We start from the raw sequence: 20581 nt of genomic DNA on the forward strand, positions 1-20581 counted from the left end.
GAGGATGGCAATGAACATAAGAGAAATATTGCCTTAGTCTCCGCATCAAAATTCATCTTCTGAGCCTGAAGCTGGCTGAAAATAATATTGAATTCATTCAAGTGAGAAGCAATGGAGACCCCTTCCTTCATCTGCAGCTCAAACAACCTCTTCATGAGGTAAACTTTATTAGAGGCAGTTTCCTTCTCATAAGTGGCACACAGTTTCTTCCACAAATCTTCCGTAGTCTGCTCATTTACTACTGTGAAATAAACTGACTCTGCAAGATGAAGTCTAATAGTAGACTTTGCTAATGCATCCAACTCATTCCAATCATCCTCAGACATATTTGCAGGCTTAGCTTCAATCCCTGCCAAGGGTTTAATCTGCTTCTTTTGAATAAGCACATTCCTTATTTGTTCTTTCCACAAAGAAAAGTTTGTCCCATCAAACTTTTTAATGTTGAAAAACTCCTTTTTAGACATGGAAGAGGATGCCATGATGCAAATGAAACAAAATCCCAAATGCTAGTGCATACAAGAGAGAATCACACCAAATACCAGGTGCACCCAAATGTGTATGCCACAATAGAGTGAAATATCACCAAAAACTCAAAGCTCAAAGCATCAAAAGATGCATCTGACTCATGTGCATATACTATGCATCCATATGAGCAAATCTGGCCCAAAAGGAAATGCCAATAAGTGCCAAATGACTCAAGCATAAACATCGTCCACTGGCATATGCATCAATAATATCTCATCCAAGAGAGCATAGCACTATCAGTGCATCACCTGCAATGTGTCAAAGCTGTCCCTCAGCTTAAAATAGCATCCATGTGCAAAGCGTCCATAAAAATAGCATCTCACAAGGCAATTTGGGCCTATCAGCACATCCAATAAGGACCGCAATGCATCCAAATGGCCTATAAATCATCCACTGCAGCCCAATGCACACCACGAATGAGCGCACACTACTCAAACTGCAACCAGAGTGATCTGCATAAGGTATGCTCAAGAAATCATAGTCCCACGGTAATGAGCGCTACTGAAAATAGAACCTGAGATGCCTCAAAACATGGGTGCCATTGCATAATCAGAATCAGCAAGAAGATCTGCAAATATCTCTCTTCTGCCAGAACTCCAAAATCCCAACCGATGAGTGAGAAATGGGAGTCAACACTTATCCACTGCCATGTGGCATAAATCTAAGGTTTTAAAACCTTAGAATGAAAAATGCATAACAGAGAGACGAAATCGAATACATAGAGATCTATAACTCTGAAAATCCTCCACCAAATCGCGCAAGAACTAATAGGTAGGGGTTTTTGGGCGTCCGGAACGCAATGGGACAGACGGTGTTGGAAACCGTGGTCTCAATCACTGGGTCCAACACACGGGCTGAAAAACGTTTTTTGAAATAGAGCTATTTGTAAACTCCACCGGAGTGCGAATGATGAGCAACATAGAAGTTTTAGGACCTCCTGAGTCCACCGGAACTGACAGATCTGCAAATGGTTGCTCCAAACTTGAGTTTCAACACCCGGGCAAAAAACGCAGGAACTGACACAGTGAGTCAGAAATCCAATGAAATGATCTCAGATTCAAGAATGAAGGTGTTTCCAAGCTCCTGAAGTAATGTGGACACCAAAAGCAAGCAATAGTTGCCTCTACAAGTCAATATGGAGTCTCTGTCATCGAACGGAACAGGGAAAAGCTCAAAAAACGACTTTTTCTTTGAAAGCTCTTAACAGGCTCTCAAAACCACTTCGCAAAGCCAAAGTGACTTCTCCAAAGGTTCCTCCAAGGTCTCTGCACACTCAGATGCAAGTAAAGTCACCCACAAAGCTTCCCACAAAGCTTCTCCTTCCTCCCACAGAGCTACTGAGCTTCCAAGCATTCACGCACGCTCAGCTAGATCACCCGGGCTCTGATACCAATTGAGAGTGCTCTCAACGGAAGCAAGAACGGAAGGAGAGAGAGAGAGACAGAGAGCCACAAGTTTTGGTGGGTGCAGAACCACCCTAATCTTCTTTTTCATTCATTTATATATGTGTTTGAGTATTGTACATAACCGGGGTAAAGACACAGTGACCTTTAACCCCCACACAAAGTGGCTAGAATGGGCCATTTACAGGCATAGAAGTGGTGGGCAGTGGCCAGTCTATAGCATCATTTCACAGGTCTCTGGGAGTAAAAAGGGTTGCCAGACCTTCCATCAGCTCTAGACCTTTGAGCCACTAAGTCCACTAACATGGCTATAGAGCAACACAAGCATTTAAGCATCCCATAGGAGGTTTAGTTGTCTTCCTGCAGCTGAACTGGTATCACCAGTTTGGCATCCAACTGTTCCATGTAAGAAGAGGGCATAGACACAAATAATGTAACCTTTGTCAATGTAATGAAGGCATCCTCCAGCATAGCAACAATACATGGGGGCAAGTGGATTCATTATTGCATTACTAAAAGGGGTTTTGAGTTCACACTACATAAGTCCTAATTTTTCAAACAGTTTAAGGGCAAGAAGACCATGTCCATGCTCAACATATATTGCATTTCAAAGTAGAAAACTATCTGCATCTTCATGTCCTTTGTCAAGAGTCCACATTTGAGGCACTTAACAATGTAGCTTTGCTAGGCTTTGATATGCTCATCCTCTAATTTTCTAAAGAAGTTCCCGAGCACTAGCAACATCTCCTTGCTGGGCATATCTAGGTATCATTATGCCCCATGATAGTACATCACTATTTTCAATATGGACACACTTTGGTGAGCTTCTCATTCTTTATGTGGATGGCATACTTGTCACTGGGCCACATATGGGAAAAATTGCAGATTTCAAGGCTGATATGCAAAAATCATTTGCAATGATAAACAAGGGCTCATTGCAGTATTACTTGGGCATCCAGTTTGAATATGATGAGGGGGGTATAATGATGAGTCAGTCCAAGTACATTGGACAGCTCTTAGACCACTTCTAGTTTGAGGATTGCAAGCTAATTTCTACACCATTGGAGCTTGGCTTCTGTTTCTCATATGAAGATGGGAGTACCCCATTTGATGCCACCCTTTATCAGCAAGCTGTGGGCTGCCTCATTTACTTATGTCGTATGCATATTTGATAGCCCGTAACTTTCAGAACAGCCCTACATAGGCCACGCTTTATGTCCAAAAGAGTGAAAGCCCAAGCATGCATGAAGGCATATGCAGATGATCATTGGAGGGAGCTTGCATCTATTGAAGGCATCATGTCTTCCTCAAGCTCCACAAGTCTAGATATGCGTAATTGAAAGGGAACACATATATTATGAGGTGTTACAAAGAGCTGGGGATGTGGCCTATAAGCGGGAGTCGCCCCCTTCACCAAGGATTCATAATGTGTTCCATGTCTCCCTTTTGAAGAAATACTTGGGACCTACAAATCAAATTATGGAAGAGCTTCCTCACATGGATGAAGAGGGCCATATGAAATATTTACCCGAGAAGATTATTGGATTGCAAGATATATTCTCAGAAAAAACCCTACATCGAGTATTATATCAATTAGAGGGGATTACTAGGTGATGAGTCCTCATGGCAACCATCTTCAATAGTGGATCAATATCCTTATTTGCTCAGCTGATGCTTTGGATAGATATGGCCATTATCCAGCTACGTGGAGCTATTGAGACATCCTCTATTCTACCTCCTACCCCATCATTACTATTGCTAGAGATTAGCATGTGCTGGATGGGACTATTGACAGTTGTACTCACTGTTACATACATGCTATGACCAGATATGAGCTTCTCTGCTTCATTCTGTGGTTGTAATTCCTTGTTACAGCACTGTTGAACAAATTTACTTTGGGTAGGGTGGATTGTAAGAAAGGTCATCCTTTCAATGGATTTGTAAAAAAGCAGTACTTTAGTAGGATGGCCTAATGTTGCCATGTGGCATCCTAGGGCAGTCATCCCAAGAGCACAGTGGTAAATTTTTCCCAAGCCTATACCTATAAAAGGGGGCCATGTGTACCTCGTACTCATCTCATACTTTGAATGCAATCTAATTAACAACATTTATAGCTCAGCCTGCTTGCAAGTTGCTCCAAGCTGAGACCTAGGACTCTTCTACCTAGCTTGTAGATTGTGCAGCCCATCACAAGAATTTTGCTTGTCCAGCCGCTCACAAGTCATGGATGCCCATACTCTCATTGTGATTATGACATTGGCAATTGCGCATTGGCATCTACTCCCTTTCCTACACGTGATACAGTCATTGATATAGTGGCCATCGAAGTTGCGCTTCCAACAGCTCATACACATGCAATCCACAACAACACTTGGAATCGTGTTTGGGATCAGATTGCGATATCTGTTTGGACGGTTTCTAAAAAGGCCAGCCCATACGAGTGCTTCCCATTTGTAATCATGGCTTCCATACTGCCTGCATTGATCGTTGGCTATTACAAATAAGGCAAATCCTGCCCCACTTGCCGGCAATAGGTTGTCCTCTCCCCTATTGTAGAAGATGGAGAACCTAAAGTGTAAGTTTGTACCATATGCCTTGTAAAGATACTCGGTGGGTTTCCAAGCGATCTTTTTCCGGTTAATGACGATGGAAAGGCAATCAAGAAAGTAACAAGGTGAAGGATAGGGGACCTCCTAGTAATTAGGACAATTAGCCAAGAAACGAATCAATTTAACACCACACGAATTGCTTGTGTGGGAAGAGACCTGCCAAAAAAAAGATCATCAATTTAGCGACTAAGAGCTTACAATTGCTCGTACTAGATGTTTAACACGGGATCCAAGTATACATGAGAGCTAATTCAATTCATTACTGTCCATGGCTGAAAATATACATATGGGCAAAGTTCCACGAGGTATGTATTCCTTACCTTTCTCACTCAATGCGGGAGAGAGCATGACCACTCTATACAGAATATTTAGAAGATCAAACTGTCAAGGGATCATTGCCGCAGCATCAATGGAGAATGTAAGGTGCTTCCTAACTTGAAGCGTCAAGTTAAAATACAGCGTGATGAGGCTAAGCAATCGCAATGTGATTATCTAGCAACCCATGCTTTCCAATACGTAAGCTTCCACTCTACAGGATGGAAAGGACCGATTTGTAGGGGACGAGAGACGCTCTTCCTTCTTACAAGTTCTTTGCCACTACTACCTCTCTCTGGAATCGCATTTGCACTTTACCGCCCATTCCATATCTCTTCCCTTCGCACTATAAGATGGAAGAGAAGCTGAGAGGGAGAAGAAGATGGTGTTCAAGCTAAGCTTCGAGGAAGAAGCAACAGTAGAGCACGAGAAGCAAAGTCACGATGAAAACTACTATGACTAAGAGGAAGAAGAAGAGGAGGAGGAGCAGGGAAAGAGAGCCAATGCAAGAGAAGGAAGAGGAGTTACAAAGCAGAAGTTTCGATAGTTTTTTGCCGTTTGAGGAAGGAGGGTTTTCTTGGCATGGAAGCAGATTCCATTGGACGAAAGGAGACGACCATTGAAGAGAAGAAGAAGAATGAGGCGGTTATGATTATGTAATGTTGTGTTATTATATTGTAACCCAAGGGTTAAGAAGTAGACACGTGGTTCAACGAGAAGCTAGAATTTCTTTTCATTCCACAATGCTACCTGGCTAAAAAGAAGTGACACGTGGAGAAGGAAGCATTTCATTTCACGGCAAAATGCTAACAAGAGAAGAGACGAAAGGTCTTCCTTTGTAGAAGAAAAAGCTTCGGTGACCCTGCTCTTCTCCTCCCCCTCGATTTCTGCGAAGAAATTCTTTAGCTTCGCCACAATTTTGCTCAGCAGACCATGAGAATCCAGCAGACTCGGACTTTGACGCAGTAATTTTGTGACGCAGTAATTTTGGCTTTGCAGGAAGCCGACGCCGTAATTTGAGCATCTTCCAATCTGTTCTGCCGTAGAAGAAACGACGAGGGGCAACCGTGGAGGCGTAGATTACGTCTGTTGCTTCGCAGGAAGGGAGGCACCTTTGGCGTTAAGAGGGAGGTTGTTTGGTTCCCAGATGGATGGGTTTAATGCCAACACACAGCGGGAACCAAAGAACCGTAACGACGCTGGCGAGGTGCGCCCGCATTTCCAGATCAGATCGTGCACTCTCTGCCCAGATCGATCGACGAGTCACAAGTAGATGCTCCCTTCGCTTTGCTAATCGTGATCTCTGGCGGCACTGCCCCATTCTTTGATCCTCAGACATAGGTGGAGAAGCTGCTCCACAGCCAAAATTGATTGCTAAAGGTAGAAGAAGTGCCGGCCCTCCGCATTTTTTCTTGACTTTGTCGAACCGGTGATCGGTTTGCGAGAAGAATCTGTTGCAATTGAGCCACGCCAGATCCCTTCTCCGTCGAACTTAAAAAAGAGCTACAGCCCCAAGATGAAGAAGAGGGGCAGTGACAGTGGTGCCCTTGTCTGCATGGTGAATGCGGAAGTGGGGGCTGTGCTTGCAGTGATGAGGCGGAATGCCCGGTGGGCAGGCAGGTACATGGCAGGGGAAGATCAATTGGAGCATTCTCTAGTCTACTCCTTGAAAGCTTTGAGGCGAAGCATTTTCAGCTGGCAGCAACCTTGGAATGAGATAAATCCATCTCTCTACCTCACTCCATTCCTGGATGTGATCCGTTCCGATGAAACCGGCGCTCCCATCACTGGCGTTGCACTCTCAGCCATCTACAAGATTTTGGCTCTGGAAGTCTTCGATCCCAAAACCGCTCACGTATCTGAAGCCATGCATGAGATGGTGGAGGCTGTGACGAGCTGTCGATTTGAGGTCACCGATCCAGCGTCGGAAGAGGTGGTGCTGATGAAAATCTTGCAAGTCCTGACTGCCGGGATGAAGCATCGTTCTTCCAAGGCTCTGAGTGATAGGGACGTCTGCCTTGTTGTCAACACTTGCTTTCGCGTTGTACACCAGGCTGTAACGAAGGGGGAGCTTCTTCAGAGGACAGCACGTCACAGTATGCATGAGATCGTCAGGGCAATATTTGCCCATTTGCCCGATCTGGACCCTTCTCTCAAGTTCTTGCCCAGCAGCGGTTCTGCCCCCGACATCAATGAAAATGTAGGTGGATTTTCTGTGGTGCATTTTTTGAGTCTGTGGAACTTAAAACTTCTGAGGCATCACTTCTGTGTAATTCTGCTATCATAGGCTTGCAAAGTGTTTGCTTTTGTTATATCTGGGATGTATCATGAGTTATAAGCATGTATACACAGACACGGCACTGCTCCTAGCAATACTGTTTTTGCAGGTTGTTTCTGCTACAAGTGTACCCACAGAAGGCCCTGGTTATGCTAATGGTTCTGGTCCTGCCATCAACGGCATTGAGCCTGCTGTTGATAGCTCAACTGGGCCAGAGAATCCAGGGGATGTATCTTGGTCTAAGTTGAGTACAGTTGCCTCCAAGGTTTTTAGTGACTCTATGGATGGTAGAAAAGAGAATGGTCGAGCAGGAGAAAGAGAACTTGGGAACAAGATCCACATAATCATAGAACCTTATGGCATTGTCGGCATTGTTGAGATATTTCGTTACCTGTGCTCTCTTTTAAACATTTTAGATTCAGGAATAGTTACTGGACATAATCTTCATGCCATTGATGAAGATGTTCCGCTATTTGCCTTGGGATTAATCAATTCTGCAGTCGAATTGGGAGGGCAATCTTTTGGCTATCATCCAGAACTCTTAGCCCTTGTAAAAGATGAGCTTTTCCGTTTTCTTATGCAACTGGGGCTGTCTAACACAAATCCACTCATTTTGTCCATGGTCTGCAGCATTGTACTTAATCTTTATCATCACCTTAGGTGCCACTTGAAGCTTCAACTTGAAGCATTTTTCTCCCGTCTTATAATCAGATTAGCGCAGGGAAAATTTGGAGCTACTTATCAACAACAAGAGGTAGCCATGGAGGCTCTTGTAGATTTCTGCAGGCAACCCACCTTTATGCCTGAGATGTATGCAAATTTCGACTCCGACATTACTTGCAATAATATTTTCGAAGACTTGGGAAACTTGCTTTCTAAAAGTGCTTTCCCTGTGAATTGTCCTTTGTCAGCAATGCACATTCTGGCTCTTGAAGGCCTTATAGCTGTCATTCACAGCATGGCAGACAGGGTGAATTCTATGCCCAAAGTGCCGGAGCCTTGCAGTAATAGTTCAACGCTGGAATATGTGCCCTTCTGGACAACAAGATGTGATAACTACAAGGATCCCAAGTGCTGGGTAGAGTTTGTACAGCGGCAGAAATACATTAAACGCAGGTTAATGATTGGTGCAGACCACTTCAACAGGGACCCGAAAAAGGGCCTTGAGTTTTTACAAGGGATTCACCTCTTACCAGAGAAACTTGATCCTCAGAGTGTGGCTTGCTTTTTCAGATACACAACAGGATTGGACAAGAGCCTTCTTGGTGATTTTCTTGGTGATCCTGATGAGTTTTGCCTGCAAGTTCTTGAAGAATTTACCAGAACCTTCGACTTTCAGGGCATGAGCTTGGACACAGCTATGCGCACATTTCTTGAGACCTTTCGTTTGCCTGGGGAGGCACAGAAAATCCACAGGGTTTTGGAAGCCTTCGCAGCAAGGTATTACGAACAGTCACCTCAGGTTCTGGCAGACAAGGATGCAGCGTTTTTGCTTGCATATTCGCTTATACTGCTGAACACAGATCAACATAATTCACAGGTAAAGAAGAAAATGACAGAAGAGGATTTTATAAAGAACAACCGCAGTATTAATGGTGGCCAGGATCTTCCACGGGATTTCCTGTCTGATCTTTATCACTCTATAGTGAGGAATGAAATCAAAATGTGTTATGACAATGGAGTAGGAGTTGCTGAGATGACTCCAAGTTGGTGGGTTGGCCTTATCCACAGATCTCAGAAGATTTCACCTTACATAACATGTGATTCACGACCATACGTGGATCATAACATGTTTGCTATTATCTCAGGGCCAACCATAGCTGCTATTTCTGTGGTATTTGACCATGCAGAGGACGAGGAGGTGTTGAGGACATGTGTTGAGGGCTTCCTTGCAGTGGCAAAGGTATCCTCCCGTCATCATTTGGAAGATGTATTAGATGACTTGGTGGTGTCCCTGTGCAAGTTCACAACGTTCTTAAACCCAACAGCATCTGTGGAGGAGCCTGTAATCGCCTTTGGTGATGATACTAAGGCCCGCATGGCTGCAGTCACTGTCTTCAATATCGCCAACAAATTTGGGGACTATATACGCACAAGCTGGAGGAATATCTTAGATTGCATATTGCGCTTGCACAAGCTTGGCCTTTTACCTGCACGTGTTGCAAGTGATGCTGCAGATGATACAGATACCTCGGCTGAAGCAGTGCACGGGAGACCTGTTTCTGGAGGTCCAATGATGGTTACTGTGCCTCCAGCTGGAAACAAGAAGCGGACATCAGGTTTAATGGGCAGATTTAGTCAGCTGTTATATCTTGAATCAGATGAACCAAGATCACAGCCAACGGAACAGCAGCTGGCTGCTCACCAACGCACTTTGCGAACAATAGAAGCTTGCCGCATTGATAGCATCATCACAGAGAGCAAGTTCTTGCAAGCTGAGTCATTGCTGCAACTTACAAGAGCGCTAGTGTGGGCGGCAGGAAGGCCCCAAAAGGGTGGGGGTTCTCCTGAGGATGAGGATACTGCAGTCTTTCGCCTAGAGTTGTTGATTGCTATAGCTCTGAACAATCGCGATCGGATAGTGCTTCTTTGGCAAGGTGTTTATGAGCACATATCAAACATTGTGCAGACGACTGTAATGCCTTGTCTCCTTGTTGAGAAAGCGGTCTTTGGTCTTCTGCGGATTTGTCAGAGATTGCTTCCCTACAAAGAAGATTTAGCTGAAGAACTTCTTCGCTCTTTGCAGCTGATTTTGAAGTTGGATGCTCGGGTAGCTGATGCTTTCTGTGAGAGGATCACACAGGAAGTCATGCAGCTTGTTAAAGCTAATGCTAGGCATATCAAGTCTCCTATGGGGTGGCGGACTGTTTCATCATTGTTGTCCATCACTGCTCGTCACTTGGAGGCCTCAGAGGCTGGTTTCGAAGCATTATCGTTCATCATGGCAGAGGGTGCTCATTTGACGCAAGCAAATTATGCCCTTTGTCTCGATGCTGCACGGGCTTTCGCAGAAGTGTCAACTGGTGGTGTTGACAGATCACTGCGTGCACTGGATCTGATGGCCGACTCCACAAAATGTCTCATTAGGTGGTCAAATACTTCTACAAAGCCGAGTCTGAACACTGCCACTGCAAAAAGAGAGGAGGTTGTGAAGAGTTCACAGGAACTTGGGGAGATGTGGCTTAGATTAGTGCAGGGTTTGAGAAAAGTCTGTGGAGAGCAAAGGGAGGAGGTGAGGAATTATGCTATTCTGTCACTACAGAGAAGCTTGTCTGCTGCAGAAAGTATGCATCTGCCCCCATCTATGTGGGAACAATGCTTTGATCAAGTCGTATTTGTTATGCTTGACGATTTGCTTGAAATCGCTCTTAGGCATTCTCCCAAGGAGTACCGCAATATGGAAAATACTTTACATCATGCAATGAAACTGGTATCCAAAACTTTTCTGCAGTTTTTGGATCAACTTTCTTTGCTGCCAGGATTCCGAGCACTGTGGCTTGCTGTGCTTAATCGAATGGAAAGGTATATGAAAGCCAAACTACGTGGAAAGGGGAGCGATAAACTTCAGGAACTTATACCAGAACTGCTCAAGAACATGCTGCTGATAATGAAGGCTCGGGGACTTCTTGTTCCAAGAAGCACCCTTGGTGGTGATAGTTTGTGGGAGCTTACTTGGCATCAAGTGCAGGGTATCTCACCATCCTTGCAGGCAGAGTTGTTTCCCGAGTTGGAGGCTGATGAATCAAAAGAAGTTAGACCTACTGAGGCACAGGCTGACCCAGAATCAAATGTTACTCTGTAAGTGATGTTGCAGTAACCAAATTCTACTTTCAAAACGGATGTTTCTCTTATTCCTTCATAAATGTGTAATGGAAAACAGAGACTTTCTGTTGTGAGCCCTCTGTTTATGTGTGTGTGTGTGTGTGAGAGAGAGAGAGAGAGAGAAAGAGAGAGAGAGAGAGAGAAGGGAGGGGGGGGGGTTGTAATGTCCTCTAGAAACGTGGAAGACTTATATGATGATTGACATCCAACAGGAGTGACTGGAGCTTCTCCAGCACACCCTACGTTTCCTATGAAACCCCAATCATTTAAAGGCGAAATGTCTTGCTTGTGCTTTTCTATATCTCCTGGTTTACGTTAATTTGTCAGAAATTAATGTTTAGGAGATTGTAGAATTTTTTGAAACCAAAAGGGCAGCTTATACTTAAGTGTAGCTTTGCTTGCTTAGTCAATTTTATGTCTATTTTTAGTTCTTGGCTGTGTTGAATGTCTCTTGTAAACCCCCTTCTTCCCTTAGTCTCTTTTTCTCTCTGCTCCTCCCTGTCTCTCACATTTCATTTGTATGGATGTATGTGTGTGTGTGTGTGTGTGCGTGTTTGTAATAGTAAGCTCCCTCTCAAGCGTGGCATTTCCCATGGCGCTGTTTGGTTGGTGCTTTACCAGTGGGATGTTTGGTTGGCGCTTTATGAGTGGGATCTATCTTGGCTGCTCGGCGTATTGGCTCTTCGGCTTGCCCTACTTGTTCTCATCAGCGGGAGATGGTTTTACATTTGTTTTGGACCTGTCCAGAAGCTCCTACCTTTCTTTTCAGATTGATGACAGGTCTTTGAGCTTGTTTTCCCAGTATCTTGTTTGGCAAGCGCTTTTGGTTGTTTGGCAGATATACTTTTGTGTCAGATTATGACAACTTCTTCTCCTAGTGTTGCTTTTGGGCGCTCTGGTCGTTGTATCGTGCTCGTAACATCCGATTGTATGAGCACTCTTTGCTAGATGCATTTCCTAAGGATCTTTGAGCTGTTGGGATATCTCAAGGTGTATGCCCCAGGCACACCTTGGGTTCTATGTGTGTGTGCTAGAGGCACAATTAGGTGCCCATAAGCACTGTTAGGTGGTGGTAGATGCCACATAGGCTGATTGAGAGATTCTAGGAGCTGATTGAAGAGATGATTGTGGAGCTTGGTGGCTCATGTAGAGGTGCCTACATATGGACCTCACCCTTCTTCATTCTATATGCATTCTCTTGTTTTGTGTTCAGCTCCATGCTTTCCTTTCACTTCTCCAACATGGTATCAGAGCACTATGATCCTCCTTGAGCCCATTTATGCCATGTCATCATCTTCTTCCCCACCTCCACCTTCGTCTCCATTTTGTCCCTTTCTGCCCAACTACTTGGAGGGCTGAATTCTCCTTTTATAGGCGATCTCTTCTAGAGTCCTTCTAGCTGGGGAGATCCTTCGTATAGACGACCTTCCACATGCAAGGAACTAGAGAATGATCATCGCTGCTGGTCGCCATTCCCCGAATTTTGTCGAAGCTCTCTTTCGCGTATTCTCCTTCTCTGCTCCACCTCTTTCTATTTCCTTTTAGGGAAAGCTTTCCCATACTTTGGACTATCTTGTATCCAAGTTTGAGCAGCAATGGTTGTATATTCGAAGAGAACAGAGCCAAAAACCAGTCGACATTGACGACGTTCCAGCCAGCAACGTCGCGTGACATTACGTCTGACCTCTGCACTAGAGATTCGCCCATATGTGAGCTTTCATTTGAGCTAGAAAGCCCTCTTTTCTTTGCTTTGAAGAGGGAGATCCAAGCCCTCCAAGATCAGGCCTTTGTTTTGGACAGTTTTGACAGTATTATAAATTTGGTGCTACATTAGATGCTACTTTGGCATTTCTGATATTTTAAAGTGTTGAATAGCATCAGTACAACTGTGGCTACAACTTTCTTTTAGGTTTCTATACTTGGATTTGCTTGGAATACTTTCATTTAGCCACCTCTATGAAGCATGCAAGTTGAAGTATCATTTCCACTATGATTTTTATTATGGAATTTGGTTACAAGTCTTTTCTATACCAAATGCTTATACTTTGAAGCTTTTCAGTTTTTTCTAGCCTTCAAGAGAGTAGACAGTGCCCATTTTGGATTAGACGCTCTCATGGCTACCTTTTTGCATATTGATAAGTTCAATGGTAAAGGCTTTCACACATGGCAAATGAAAGTTAAGTTTGCATTGATGAGGGAAAACCTCTAGGGGCTTGTCAAACGTGCTTCAACTTCTTCTTCAACAGCCTCTAATGCTGGAGAATCCTCAGCTCCTACACGCCCGGCACGAGATCCTGCTAAAAAGGAGAAAGCCTATGGCATTATTGCTCTTGGCTTAGGAGATGATTATATTCATCACATTTCTGATATGGAGTCTCCTTCTGAAGTTTGGCAAAAGCTTGATATTCTTTTTGGTGCTAGCTCTCACATCTCAAAATTGTCACTTAAGATTGCTTTCTTTGAATTGAAGATGGCTAATGGCACTCCCTTGGCTGCCCATGTCAATCACATGCGGAGTCTCATGACTCAACTTGCTTCTATCAACTCTCCAATCACTACGGATGATGCAATGGCAGTATTGCTCAAAAGTATGCCTGAAGATTATGATCACCACATTGAAAAATCTTCCTAATCCTACTCTTGAAGGTCTTATTATTACCCTTCAAGAAGAAGAAAGGCACAAGGAACTCCGGAGAGGCAATGACACAGCCTATGCCATAAAAACTCAAATGGGCAAGTTTCCACCTTGCAAACATTGTGGGAAGACCAATCACCTCTCAAAAGATTGCTTCAAGATCAATCCTTGCAAATATTGTGGCAAAAACAATCACCATGAAAAGTTTTGTAAGGCAAAAAAGGAAGCAACTACAAAACCAGAAACTGCCAATTTACTTTCGGTCGATGTGCCTCCACAAAATGAGGCCTCCTATGATGATTATGCTTTTTGAACCAGCTCCACATATGCTCCATATCTCTCTTTTATGTTGAGTCAAGGTACTCTGCTTGGATAGTCCTCCAAAATGAATGGAATAAACTATTGTGTTCTTTGTAAACACCTCTGGTCACCATATGATGTAGGCCATGTGTATGTGTTTAGCTCCATGGTACCTCCTGCAGACATTGTGTGCATGTACATGCAGGGGAGATAGCCATTGGGGGGATCTTATGTATCCCTTTGTTTGACTTCACACCCTTGGGAACCCTTGCTAGCATGAGATCCTAGCCATAGATTTATCCTTGACCTCCATGAGATGGCTTGAGACACTATGTGACTAGATGTATCCTTGACATAGCCTGAGGCATTCCCTTGAGGGGGGGTTTGTTGGGATATCTCAAGGTGTATACCCCAGGCACACCTTGGGTTCTATGTGTGTGTGCTAGAGGCACAGCTAGGTGCCCATAAGCACTATTAGGTGGTGGTAGATGCCACATAGGCTGATTGAAAGATTCTAGCAGCTGATTAAAGAGATGATTGTGGAGCTTGGTGGCTCATGAAGAGGTGCCTACATATGGACCTCACCCTTCTTCATTCTATATGCATTCTCTTGTTTTGTGTTCACCTCCATGCTTTCCTTTCACTTCTTCAACATGAGCTTCTTTGTTTGGGTCTCTTAAGGATGCTCATGTCCTTGGGTTTCCTCAGGCCCAGTTAGAAGTTTTTAATTACTGTTTCTAGTTTGCATATAGCTGTTCCGCTTTGAATAGCTATGAATGTACACAGTTTGTTTGGTAGATTTTCTCTTTTATTTTCTGTGTAGATTTTTTATCTTTAGAAAAACAAAAAATCTAAATTTGTATGATTGGACTTATTCTAGTCTTACAAAGGTATATATGAATGTACACGGTTTGTTGGTCTCCTTTACTGCTCTTAGTTCTGATTTGTAGCCGGTCCATCATGGGTCAGCTATGAATGTACATTTTTCATAATGGAAAGTTTCTTTTACAAAAAAAGGAAGAAGCGTGTGTGTGTGTGGTCAAACAGGCCCCATACGCGCCATAGCGGGTTTTAGCATTGCTCTGGATGTAGTCCAAACTGATGGTTAACCGTGGTGGTTAATAAGAGACGGGAACATGATGCGAGCCTTGAGGAGTGATTGGGAAAATCGAGTCTATCGAAAGATCGAAGACCTTCCTCTCAGATGAGATCGATCGGAGGCCCGCTCGCTCACTCTATTTCTCTTGCAATATGGCAAGTAATGAGGGTCCCACCTCGGCCTACCAATGGCAACATGCCCATTGTTCATAATTCTTTCGGCATGTGTGCTTGATTTTCCTCGATCCACTCAAGTCAAAGCCCCCTTGTGTTGGGCAGTGGCCAGGGAGGCTATAGATTGAGGAAACCCGTTGGGAAGTGCTTGGCTGATTGATTGCACTAGAGTTCAGCTGTTGAGGGCTTTGTCTGGCTGGTTGGGCACTTGGTTATGCGATTGCAGGAGTGGCTCAGACAGTGGATGCTATTGGGGTCTCCGCTGCATGCTTTGGTTGGCTGAGGATAAAGGATTGTTTAGTGATTGGATGCTGTTCACCGTTTGAAGTTGAGCAGGGAATTACAGGGTGGGCTGGATGGGGAGTCTGCAGGCGTTGGTTTGCCACAAGGGGCGCCAACGTTTGGGCCCAATCGGTGTCCTTGTTTCTGAGTAAGAGCGCTCTAGCTCCCCTGTGATTTGTTATGTGGTGCATATTTACTTGTCAATTTACTGTGTATGCTGTAATTAAGTGGATCCTACCTCCCTTTACGTTGTTTCAGGTTGGTTTCACCATGTGGCGCAGGGGACCAGCCCCTTGGAGCGCTGCTACCAGCCCCTTATGTAGGGCAGAGGTGGTTCGGCCCACCCTCCTTGCTGGTCAGCTGCCTATGGCAGGGGGTCGGCCTTTTGCCCCCCTGCTGGTCGGTTCTTTAGGTAGGGGCTGGGGGCTATTTATAGGCCCCCCCTTCAGCCTTCATTCCTCGCTGGAGCAGTACTTCTAGCCCCGTGTGTGCATCAGCTGGAGCAGTACATCCAGCCCCGTAGTGCATGTTATAGAGCAGGGTTGTGGAGTGCACACCTGTGTGCATCCAGTGGTTGAGGTTGTTGAGCAGTCCTGTGGAGCTCTTAAGCAGCCTGTTGTGCAGAGGTTTTCCCCCTAGTTGTAGCTTGGCTTTTGCCAAAGATCACTTGTAGTTATCTTGTGTCTCTCTCTCCCTCTCAGTGTGGTGTGTGTGAGGCTCTCTCTCTCTCTCTCTCTCTCTCTCTCTATTTCTGTTCATTTGTGCTGCACTTCTCACATGGTATTAGAGCCACGGTTGGCTAGAAACCCGAGGAGCAAAGGGAGTGTTGAGCCAGCACACAGAGAGGAGGTTTAGGGTGCTGTTCGTAGGTGTCATTGAGGAGCGTGTGCGAGGTGTGGACTGATTGGGTGTCCAGCAAGGAGTGACTTTGAAGGGTGTTTGCAGATTAGAGAGGGTGTTCGCGAGGACAAATACCGAGGAGTGAAGGTACATTGGGTTGTTTGCCCCTTCATCCTCTTCTCCAGCCCTTGCCTTTCTTCCACCTTTTGTCATTGTCTATGCCATCCAGCCTCTCTTTCAGTTCAGCTCTCTCCTTGACATGGCGACGTTGTCCGAGATGGCAGAGAACAAGACTAGAACTCCAGTTTCGCCCACGTTCCCGGTTGACCGTCAGTTGGATGGGCTCAATTACGGCGTCTGGCGGGTGATGATGCAGTCTATATTACGTCCTATGATCTAGCAGATTTCATATTAATAGGTGTTGCCAGACCAGATCTCCTTGCGAAGGACCTTGGCATCCTGGAGCTTAAGGAGGCAGAGACCCTCTCTTAGGTCTGGGACCGTGTTAATGCAAGGGTAAGGTTGTTCATTTTTCTTAATCATACTCCTTAGGTGATTAATCACATGAAGCACATGATAGTGGCCAAAAGTATATGGGAGCATTTGGCATCCCTTTATAATCAAACCTCTCCCATGAAGAGGGTTTCCTTGGAAGTCCAGATACGGTTGTTGGATCCCAAGAAGTCTTCATCGATGCATGACCACATCAACAAGTTACAGGAACTTCGTCATGAGATCCTCTAGGTGGGGAAGCAGATATCGTCCGAGGACATGGCCATAACTCGGCTGTCCCCATAATCCTCTCAGTATGGTGCCTTCTATTCGTCCTTGATCACAAGTGGCAAGATGAATGTATTGACCCAGGAGGAATTGGTCCTGATAGTGCTTGACCAAAAGGTGTGCTTTGTAGATCATACCTATGACAGTTAGCCTGAGACTTTGGCAGCTGAGCAGAAAGGCAGAAAGCAATTGACAATGGAGGAATGAGAAGCACTCAAGGCATCCCGTACATGTAACTGATGTGGCCAAAAAGGTCATTATTGGTGCAGTGTCTCCCAAGGAATGATGAGGGGCCCAGTAACCATTTGGCCAATGTTGCCGCCACGGCGACATATACTCCAGCCTTCTAGTAGCACGAGGCAGGATGTGCTGCCAGCAAGCTCTTTAGATCTAGCTGGAGGATTGCTTACTTGTCTGTGGCAGTGGCACCTGCCAAGCAAGTGCAAGGGGAAGGGTGTCATTGATCAAGGAAGCCTTTCAGGCAGGACCTCGAGCCACGAGGAGTTGTTCCCGCTGACTCAAGTGGCAGTATGTTACCAGTATGTATTCTGTTTGGACACTATGACCTGGCAGATCCAAAGGGGGCTCCTAGTGTTGTGTTGCAACTTTTGTCTAATGAGCTACTGGAGATCCGAATGGGTTAGCAGATTGCCAGGGCAGGAATCCAGACACAGTTGATTGATCCTTGTGAGCTGTTATGTGCTTGTTGTCATTGGAGCACTGAAATTCATCGATTTGGCGACAGTCTACCAAGTTGGACTTGAGAGGGGGCTATCTAGCTCTGAGATACAAGTGCCCATGTAGGAAGCAGACCTTGTATGAGTGGCAGTATCAGTTGGATTATTGTTCGAGTACCTTTTGTTGGAGTGATGTACCAGTACCAGCAGTTGGATTGTTGTACCAGATGACGTATAGTACCTAGGACCTGTGGCCTGGGAGCAACAGTTTCAAGTTTCCCGTGATTGTGCTGAGGCGGTTCACGCCAAGAGGGGGCTTTTTCAATAATACATGAGGGGTCTTCAGTGTTGGAGTATCACACGATGGATTCCTCTAGTTGTTCCAGTGGCACACCCAGGACCCTGGCGTTTGTGTTCCATCCAGGAGTTGAGAGGGGGTGTTAGAGGTCAACATCTCCTGGTGTCACATGTGAGAGAGGGCCAGTGCTTGTGGGTGTGCCCACCCCCTGTGAGGCTAGGGTAGGATGAGCGAGGGCTTGTGTTGTGGGTGTGCCCGCCCCCATGAGGGTAGTCTAGGGTAGGTACTGTGTGGTCCTCCTAGGCCGCTTGTTGGTCCACATACTGTCCCATGGAAGCCCTTGTGTAGGCACATCTTGCCGTGCATTGGAGAGGCCTAGAGGCTGGGCCAGTAGGGCTGTTTTGGCAGGTCCTAGCAGCCCCCTATAGGATGAGGGAAGCATGCTGGTCGGCCCATGGTAGGGCAGCAGTGGTCGGCCCTAGAGGAGGGCCAGTCGGCCCATGTGGCGCAGGGGAGCAGCCCCTTGGAGGGCTGCTACCACCCCCTTATGTAGGGCAGAGGTGGGTCAGCCCACCCTCCTTGCTGGTCGGCTGCCTAGAGCAAGGGATCGGCCATGTACCCCCCTGCTGGTTGGTTCTTTAGGGAGGGGCTAGGTGCTATTTATAGGCCCCCCCCTCTGCCCTCATTCCTCACTTGCTGGCACAGTACTTTCAGCCCCATGTGTGCATCAGCTGGAGCAGTACATCCAGCCCCGTAGTGCATGTTATAGAGCAGGGTTGTGGAGCACACCTGTGTGCATCCTGTGGTTGAGGTTGTTGAGCAGTCTTGTGGAGCTCTTGAGCAACCTGCTGTGCAGAGGTTTTCCCTCAGTTGTAGCGAAGCTTTTGCCAGAGATCACTTGCAGTTCTCTTGTGTCTCTCTCTCCCTCTCAGGGTAGTGTGTGAAGCGTGCTCTCTCTCTCTCTCTCTCTCTCTCTCTCTCTCTCTCTCCATTTCTGTTCATTTCCGCTGCACTTCTCACCATAGAAGATGAAAAGATCACATGCCTCAAGAAGGGGATACCACAAGTTGAATGGGATGAAAATGACATCAGCTGTATCACTAAAAAAAGAACACAAGTGCAGGTTTAACTCAGAGAGAGGTTAGGAAGGATTAAGATTCTTCGACAGACGAATAAATTGAAGGGTACAAGAATATGGATATCTGAGGAGCTCACTTTGACCTAGCTCAAGCAAAGAAATAGTGAACTCACTAAAGTGACGGATGCACACAAAGCAGGAAAATGGGTGGTCTACTGAGATGGAGTAGCTTTAATTAGAAATTTCAAAACTTAACCCAAAGACCCTCAGTCTCAAACCAATGTAATGAAGGCTATCTTATGATAGAATATAGATGTGTGTTACAATGATGTTGAGCTGAGATGCCTTGTGCAATCCTTGACTCTTTGATACTCAGAGATGTAGCTACTTTTTGGTGTGTACTTTGTCTCATAGGCCCTTGAGGCCTTCTGAAGATGTTAATATAACTTTCTTTCTTTCTTTCTACCTAGGTACCTCGTCGAGCAAATATGGCTGTGTGCGGAGCCATTCAAGGAAGAAGTTGCCCTTACATGGCTGGTTTATATGCTGCCTATACCTTTTTGTGCATGCATCTCTCCAGCACTTGCATTGCAAGCATGCCTGTGTAGCATCACCATCTGAAGAGGATTTTTTAGGAGGGGCCTTGCCTTTGCTCCAAACACTATTGCCTCGTGTCTGTGGCCCACCCCGATTGTAGTGCTCTGCTCTTTTTTTTGGGGAACAATCTTTACCATCATGACACCTTTGTCTTGTCTACTTTCATTGTAAGTCCACAGCGATTAAAAAAATGCTCCAAGGTATACATCTCCATCTTGAGAGAGTGAAAAATATCACATTATTTGCATAGAGTAGTATATGATGCGAAGATTGCATATTTCATCACCATTTATTCCAAATATTCTATGTATAGGCCAAAAAAGGTGGAAGAGTGTGAAGCCTTGCTCGACTCAGATGCCATTGTTAGCACTTAGCCTTGGTATGTGCCTTGTAGGTCAGCTCAACTCATAGAGTTGACTTCACTGGTCAACCATATGGTTGACTTGGGGGCCATATAGGCCACCCCTTTGTATTTTCTCCTTATCCATTTGAGTAGTACTACGTTTTGCTTCAGCTTGTTGTTTGCTTACCGCACTCCACTCTCGTTCCATTGCTTCTTGCACCCAACAGTGGTATTAGAGCTGGTTATTTGATTTTGGCACATGCATTGCACTTGCTTCCTTCAATCTAGATTTGAAGTGTGGGCCATCTTCTACTCCATTGTTCAGCTTAAAGTTCGTACAAGTTCGTCCAAACATTGGTACGTCTGCACCGCACATCGTCAAGCATAAATACGTGGTGTATTTGCATTCTGCGTAAGAACCTGCGTGTCGCAACTCTGCCAAACAGTCGTACATCTCCTACGTCAGTGCCATAATGCCTTCAAAGCATGTCCGTGCAGGTTTGCATCTTATTGTTTGTACACATTAT

General features: G+C 45.3%; 1 protein-coding gene across 4 annotated transcripts; it reads left to right on the forward strand.

Annotated features, from left to right (window-relative positions):
• Positions 1 to 5832: 5832 nt before the first annotated feature.
• On the forward strand, positions 5833 to 19899 carry LOC147886663 (ARF guanine-nucleotide exchange factor GNOM-like). 4 transcript variants are annotated; one of them, XM_087395182.1, is made up of 4 exons: positions 5833 to 6059; positions 6188 to 7052; positions 7240 to 10928; positions 19585 to 19899. In XM_087395182.1, the coding sequence occupies exons 2-4, from the start codon at positions 6369 to 6371 to the stop codon at positions 19733 to 19735; spliced, it is 4524 nt and encodes a 1507-aa protein (XP_087251308.1). In that variant the 5' UTR covers positions 5833 to 6059; positions 6188 to 6368; the 3' UTR covers positions 19736 to 19899. The 4 variants fall into 4 exon arrangements, with proteins under 4 accessions (XP_087251308.1, XP_087251307.1, XP_087251310.1 ...); XM_087395181.1 differs by having other exon boundaries at positions 5833 to 7052; XM_087395184.1 differs by lacking the exon at positions 19585 to 19899 and having other exon boundaries at positions 5833 to 7083; positions 7271 to 10960.
• Positions 19900 to 20581: the final 682 nt, after the last annotated feature.

This window comes from Dipteris shenzhenensis, chromosome 24, assembly GCF_047967505.1.
Source record: "Dipteris shenzhenensis isolate YYH24624 ecotype China chromosome 24, Dip_SZ_1.0, whole genome shotgun sequence".
In the NCBI taxonomy this organism is placed as follows: Eukaryota; Viridiplantae; Streptophyta; class Polypodiopsida; order Gleicheniales; family Dipteridaceae; genus Dipteris; species Dipteris shenzhenensis.

Bases quoted from the DNA above. Each gene is read 5' to 3' on its own strand.
- LOC147886663 (XM_087395181.1), top strand. From the start codon at position 6,369: ATGAAGAAGAGGGGCAGTGACAGTGGTGCCCTTGTCTGCATGGTGAAT. The intron at 7,053-7,239 runs GTAGGTGGATTT...CTGTTTTTGCAG, and splicing joins CCCCCGACATCAATGAAAAT to GTTGTTTCTGCTACAAGTGT. The intron at 10,929-19,584 runs GTAAGTGATGTT...CTTTCTACCTAG, and splicing joins CCAGAATCAAATGTTACTCT to GTACCTCGTCGAGCAAATAT.